This window comes from Lolium rigidum, chromosome 4 (assembly GCF_022539505.1).
Source record: "Lolium rigidum isolate FL_2022 chromosome 4, APGP_CSIRO_Lrig_0.1, whole genome shotgun sequence".
Taxonomy (NCBI): domain Eukaryota; kingdom Viridiplantae; phylum Streptophyta; class Magnoliopsida; order Poales; family Poaceae; genus Lolium; species Lolium rigidum.
The window spans coordinates 134,298,248-134,305,363 of record NC_061511.1 but is presented as its reverse complement, the minus strand read 5'-3'; the positions used below and the strand labels follow the sequence as shown (position 1 = coordinate 134,305,363).

General features: G+C 52.0%; 1 protein-coding gene across 1 annotated transcript; it reads left to right on the top strand.

Annotated features, from left to right (window-relative positions):
* The first annotated feature begins 5,683 nt into the window (after window positions 1–5,683).
* LOC124650413 (pathogenesis-related protein STH-21-like) lies at window positions 5,684–6,448 on the top strand. The gene has a single exon (XM_047189944.1). It carries the CDS (start codon window positions 5,747–5,749, stop codon window positions 6,242–6,244), a length of 498 nt encoding a protein of 165 aa, XP_047045900.1. The 5' UTR covers window positions 5,684–5,746; the 3' UTR covers window positions 6,245–6,448.
* The last annotated feature ends 668 nt before the right edge of the window (window positions 6,449–7,116 follow it).

The window sequence follows — 7,116 nt, the reverse complement described above, 5'->3', positions numbered from 1 at the left end:
TCTTGTGTACACTGTAAGACCACGGGCAAACATAAGAACCAAACTATGGATGAGCATAATCGTGCAGCAACGGCTCATTTTGCTTCCCGAATATAACCAGAACTTGAACAGACTCCATGAACAAGGTTTCCAAGCTGCTATGTGTTTATGGGTGGATTGATTTGCTTGCTAGTCCCAGCTGATGCGGCATCGGTTTCGGCATCGCTGGTCACCTCTGGCTCAGGGCTGTCAGTTAAATTTCCATTCTTGGAGGCCACGGTCCCAGCACTCCCGATCGACTGCCCTCTCTCGATGCCTCCCTACTACCTTCCCTCGATGCCCCCTGACTGATTTCTATCATTGCCTCCCGATTGCCTTCTTTCAATGCCACCTGACTGCCTTCGATCAATGCTGCTGATCCCTGAACTTGACTTTGAAGGTACTCTGTGATCAGCACTCCTCCATTGGGATAGCATCGTCCATGAGATTAAGGATATGCGACCTGAGAATAGATGGGCAGTAGATTTTTGATAATTTGTGGAACAATGAGAATGATGGGTAAGTATGAAGGAAGATATGCGGTGGTAATAGCAAAAGAACCGATGTGTGTGATGGGGAGAGTTGCACATTGAATTGAAGGAGAGAGAGAGAATTGAAGTTACCATGAGCAGATGACATGTGGGAGATGGCGTCAGAGTCCATGTACCACTCATGTGTGCCAGGGAGCTACTATGAGAGCCGGGTCGAGCATCGTTGTTGAAGTAGTGGACGGCGGCATGGTGGGAGCCTGGTTTACGGTGTCGTAGGCCGGATATGCATGGGGAGCCGCAAGTGGATGGGGGCGAGCAGGCCCGATGCAGGTGCCAGCCACGGACGAGGCGGCAAGGGTTCTACGGCTGCTTCTAGGGAGCAGGGTGCTGCTGAAGATTGGCCTAGGTGGGGCGCCAATCCATGGATTGAACTTCCACGGACTATCGTCACGACCACTGATAACCCACAAGTATAGGCGATCGCAACAGTCTTCGAGGGAAGTAAAATCCAAATTTATTGATTCGACACAAGGGGAGACGAAGAATACTTATAAGCCTTAACAAGCTGAGTTGTCAATTCAGCTGCACCTGGAAAAGCACTAGTAACAGGGGTGATGTGAAAGCAGCAGTAATATGAGAGCAATAGTAACAGTAACACAGCAGCAGTAGCAGTAACACATAGGCAATGGCACTAAAAAATAGTTGATACTACTTCCAATGACATATAGGACCGAGTGAGTATTTGATGATAAAATATGGACCGGGGTTCCCAGCTATCTACACTAGTGGTAACTCTCCAATAACAAGTGACAAGTGTTGGGTGAACAAATTACGAGTTGGGCAATTGATAGGATTGAAATAGCATTAAGACGGAACATCAAGTCTATTAATCATGTAGGCATGTTTTCCATATATAGTCATATATGCTCGCAATGGGAAACTTGCATAACATCTTTTGTCCTACCGGCCGGTGGCGGCCAGGGCCTCAAGGGAATCTACTGGTAATTAAGGTACTCCTTTTAATAGAGCACCGGAGCAAAGCATTAACACTTGGTGAAAACATGTGATCCTCATATCTAAGCCTTCCCCTCCGGTTATCCCGGTTGTTGTCACTGCGGGGCCTCGGGTTCCGGACATAGGCATGTGCAAACAACTTGTAGATACAATCTAAGCAATAATTATAGAGCTCAAATCTAAGATCATGCCACTCGTGCACTAGTGACAAGCATTAAACACAACAAGATTGGAGCAACAATAACTTCACAAACTTTATAGATAGACTGTTCATAATGTAACAATTCATCGGATCCCAACAAACACAACACCGATTACATCAGATGGATCTCAATCATGTAAGGCAGCTCATGAGATCATTGTATTGAAGTACATGGGAGAGAGAGTACCAACTAGCTACTGCTAGAACCCGTAGTCCATGGGGGAACTACTCACGGAGCATGATGGAGGCGGTGACGTCGATGGAGAAGACTTCCGGGGGCACTTCCCCATCCCGGCGGCGTGCCGGAACAGAGATTTTGTCCCCCGAAACGGAGTTTCGCGATGGCGGCAGTGCCCCTGGAGTCTTTCTGGAATATGATTGATTCGTATAGGGTTTTCGCGTCGCGAGGAATATATAGGCGAAAGGGCGGCGTCGGAGGGGTCCCGAGGGGCCCACCCCATAGCTGGGCGCGCCCCCCTCCTAGGCCGCGCCGCCAGGTGGTGTGGGGCCCCCTCGGCCCCTCTCCGTCTCTCCTTCGGTGTTCTGGGTCCGTCTAGGTAAAATAGGAGGTTTGGCTTTTGTTTCGTCGAATTTCGAGAATATTGCCCGAACAGCTTTTCTGGAACCAAAAACAGCAGAAAACAGGAACTGGCGCTTTGGCATCTCGTTAATAGATTAGTGCCGGAAAATGCATAAAATCATTTTACTTTTTGCCATACTTTACTTTGGCACTCTATAATTTGCCCTCATTTACTTTGACCTCTATTTTTTGCCACTCTTTACTTGGCCTCTTTAGAGCATCTCCAGTCGCGTCCCCCAAATGAGCCGCGGACAAGAAATGGGGAAAAAAGTCGTCCAGTCGCGTCCCCCAAAGCTAATTAGCGCCTCATTTTGTGTCCGGCGTCCCCGGTAGAGACTCTATGCATAGAGTCTCTACCGGGGCGCCTGACACAAATGAGGCGTCCACATGCATGCGTGCAGCCTAGTCCGCATCTTTAGTCTCTTTCACTCGCTTTCTCTCACCTCTTTTCCCGTATGGGGTGGTCCCCTCTATTAAAATGCATGCATCCGGACGCTGTTGAGGGACGCGGCTGGGAAGGTCTCTTTTTGTACAGATTTTTAGTCTCTTTTTGTCGAGCGCGGTCCAAAGCGTCTCCAATTCATTGTCTTGGAATGACTTTTGAGGGACTCGACTGGAGATGCTCTTATTATTTGCCCTTCTGATTTATTTTCGTTCCATTTGAGGATCTAGGACAAAACTCGATGGCACAAGTGCCCCTGGCTGCACACGTGAACAGTCTAAGATTGTTGTTATCCTCTTCTCCCATGTTTTAGAACGTGGCATGAACAACTGCCGCTGGCGTCGTCGCTTGCCTACACCGCTGCACGTCTCCAGTCGCCGCTGCACCTCCGCCGCTAGCTGCTTCCCTGGCGCGGTACAACCACACCGCCTCACCTCCCGGCTCCTACTCTGGCCCTCCTACCACATGGAAGCTCTAACTCGGTTGCAGGCTTAAAGCCAAATCGAAAATGGCAGACAGTTTGAGGAGCAGGGACGAAGGCCGAATCAAACAAGAAATGGAGCGGCGACCGGCCAGCTCGTCGCCGATGGTCAGACCCCCTAAATCATATCCCTAGATCTCAGCACACAGGGGAGGGCGAGATGAGGATGTTCGTGCCTAGCGTCGCGGGAGAGTGGTCGTCGTGCTACACGGAATCCCGCCGCCAATCTCCTTTCTTCCTCCTTTCTTCCTCTGATCGGGCCGCCAGGGGGAGCCGCCGTGGGAATTTCCACCGCTGCTCGTTTCCTCTGTTCCGTCTGCGAATGAATGGGTGGAGCTCTCGACCGAGGCAGGTCAAACATGTACAAGGGGTATTTTTGTCATAGTATGTGGGGCAGGCCTGCCAGGGGGCAAATAATAAAGAGGTAAAGTAAAGAGTGGCAAAAAATATATGTCAAAGTAAATAAGGGCAAATTGTAGAGTTCCAAAGTAAAGTAGGGCAAAAAGTAAAATTCCCCGGACGTATCAACCACGTCCACGTCTGATGCGACCGCCGTCGCGGCCATGGCCACTACCGCGGTTGTTGTAGGTGTTGAAGACAGGGTTGATAGAGAGTTGACCGCGGTCGACCCCGTAGCCAGGAGGGGGGATTGATCGTCGGACGCACCCCCGTGGCCATAGGGAGGGGCACCGCCGCACGCCCAGAGCGCCTTGGAGGCAGAATTCTTGGCATCAGTTTTCTTCTGGTTCTCTTCCAAGATCAAGGCCGAGCGAGTCTGCAAGAACGTCGCGAAGGGCACCTGAAACGGAAGAAATTTTGCATAGCAATTGTTGAGGCCGCGGAGGAGGGTGAGGACGAGGGTTTCGTCGCTGATCTGCTGATCGACATCCACCAGTGTGTCGTCAAGGGCCTTTAGCATGGCGCAGTAGTCGTTGATCGTCATGTCACCTTGCAGAGTGTTCCTGAACTCCGCCTCCAGCTGAATTGCTCAGTGTTTCTTGTTGTCGCGGAAGAGATTCTCACTCTCATCCCAGCTCGTGGCGCCGAGGATCCGAGATGCATGATGATGCCGAGGAGATCAGCGGAGATGAAGCCGTAGATCCAAGGGAGGACCGTGTAGTCGACGTGGCCCCAATCAGAGATGAGTGAAATGTCGGAGGGGCATGTGCCGTCATCGGCGAGAACATGGGAGGTGAGGCCTTACCGGCCAAGGGCAACGAGGAAGAGCTCGCGCCAGTGCGTGTAGTTGGAGGCGTTGAGGTCTAGGGTGATGGGTGTATGTATCTTGATGAAGGTGGCATAGGTGGAGGCGCTAGGGGTGGGGTAGGGACGGTGGTGTTGTTGCCTTCGTCATCGGCTTGGCGGGAGAACTCGGCCTCGCGCTTGTCGAGACCTTCGGCGCGGCCACACGGCTCTTGTTCCTTCTTTCGGAGCTCATCGGCAGTCATGGTGGAGGTGGCGGCTAGGTTTTAGGAGCAGGGGAAGCTAAGGACCGGAGGTCAATCTGATACCATGTAACAGAATATGATCGGGCCGCAATGTGCACACCTCGATGGTTTGTCATTGATTAATATATAGACATGTTCAAAATTTGTGTTACAAGAAAGGATTAGGGTTAGATCGGTTGAATCTCAACCGACGGTTTAGATTTTTCTAAAACCCTAGAGGTGTCTAACAATCAACATCACTCCCTACTTGATCCGTTAGAAAAGCGACAAGCAAATAACGAAGAACGATAAAGGAAAATGCAGCGGAGACAGGAGACACGAGATTTAACGTGGAAAACCCCTTCCAACACAGAAAGGGAAAAAACCACAGGCACCAGCCAACAAAACTTCACTATATCAGGGAGCGTTTACAAACGTCGTGGGTTATCTTATAATCTGATAAACCCTAGCTGGCGGCTTACAAGATGTATTTATAGACGGTGGCAACGATCCGTACCGTAGGCTTGGTCCGAACCGTAGCGGAGTCTGCAGTTAGCCTCCCTTTAGTATATCGTAGAAGTCCCATGTCGGAATAAGCACCTTCATATCTAATAACATTTTATTAAATTATAATCATAAATTTTAGGTATGGCTCTATAAAACACATGTATATTGTTTTTAGTATGAACAAATAATTATTTACGGACCAGCCCTTGTCTACGTCAAGAATATATTGAGAAGAATTTTCCCTTCTTATGCGAACTTCAACCCTTCTAGAATCAAGCCCCCTTACTATAGCCAGTACTGCTAAAAAGAATAGAAGTACAGTCAGCAAAAGAAGTCACTAGTCAGCACACATGGGAGAAAATTGAACAGCTTCTAGAACCCGGAATGTTCAACCACACACACACACATGTTAGACCAGGCTTCACATGTTAAGGCTTGGCTTCATCACTCATCAGTCCTCTTGCACCTATAAATAAATGTACATAATCCCTTCTTTGAAAAACACACACTCATCAGCCATCACAAGTCTGCAAGAACTTGCCAACATCGAATAGTTACTTAGTGTGCACCGACGGACCGACAATATGGTGGCTGGCTGCGTGATCACCGAGGATTGTGCCCTGGCGGTGTCCGCAGACCGGATGTGGAAGGTGTCCTGCTCCAGCGATGCCTTGGTTAAAACCTGCGCGGGCATCTTCGACTCCGTGGACGTGGAGGGCGACGGCGGCCCCGGCAGCGTTACCACCCTGACGCTCAGCGCAGCGGCAGCGGCGGCCCCAGGTGCGGGCGGCAGAGTGGTCAGGAGCCGTGTGTTGGTGCGCGACGACATGGCGCTGGTGCTAAGGAATGAGGTGTTGGAAGGCAGCAAGGTGAGCGGCCAGGTCAAGTCGCAGGTCACCGAGGTGAAGTTTGAGGCGGCCGGGGATGGCGCATGCGTGGCCAAATTCAAGGTGGAGTATGAGAGGCTTGACGGTGGTGGGGCACTGAGCGCGGAGAAACAGGCGGAGCTCATCGGGGGCTACCTCGCCCTGATGAAGATAGTTGAGACCTACCTCGTTGCCAACCCTACCGAGTACGCCTGATTCAGCCAAGAAGAGAAAGATGACGGTGTTTCCTCGGAGCTTGGTGTTTTGCTTCTTTTGGTGGCGGGGTCTGGGAGGAAAATTAAGTGGTGATCATGATTCATGAGTGTATGTGGAGTTTGTGCGAGTGTTCATCCTTGTTGTCTGCTTGTGTTTTATTTTTGCTTCAAGATATACTACTAGTATACTACAGAAGTATTTGCACGTGGTCTAGTTTTGTGGTGAATGCATCATAGATTACATGTATGAGAAGTGTATCAAGTGGGGCTCTCTCTGGCGACTCGGTTGTACGGAGGAAGATGTGTCTCACGCAACGCTTCGCTCTCTCTGGCGACTCTGGAAGGCGACTGGGAATTCGCCCTCCCGGAGCGCTGTCGCCGCTGCTCTGGTCGCACCCAGGGGGGTCGCCGGACGTCGGCGAGGAAAGGGAACCGCTTCGCCGTCCTCGCCACCGCCGTCTCCGAGGCCGAGGGCTCGGATTGTGAGACCTTGGGCTCTGACGCCGACGCTGCTCTCCCGCCACCGCCCGCCGCCCCCCGCCCCGCTGAACCTAGGGAGGTTCTGGCCAGATCTGGAGGGCGTGCCACCGCTGCCGTCGTCGCCGGTCTCCCTGAGGGCGGGGAGCTCCCCGCGAGGCCTATCTGCTCCAGCTTCGCCGCCGCCGCTTGCGCTCGCCCACTTCCCGTCGCTCCCCAGTGCTCTAGACTTCGGACGGAAGTCTCCTGCTACGTCGGGCGCTGGATTTGGCTCGATCCGCGTCGGCGACCTCGTGGTGGCGCTCCCACCGTGCCATGGGCGGCCGGAGTTGAGGGAGTCGCCGCCGCCGCGGCCAGGGTTTCCGCTCAGGGACGAACGATCCGGCCCGGACCGTG

Bases quoted from the DNA above. Each gene is read 5' to 3' on its own strand.
- LOC124650413 (XM_047189944.1), top strand. From the start codon at position 5,747: ATGGTGGCTGGCTGCGTGATCACCGAGGATTGTGCCCTGGCGGTGTCC.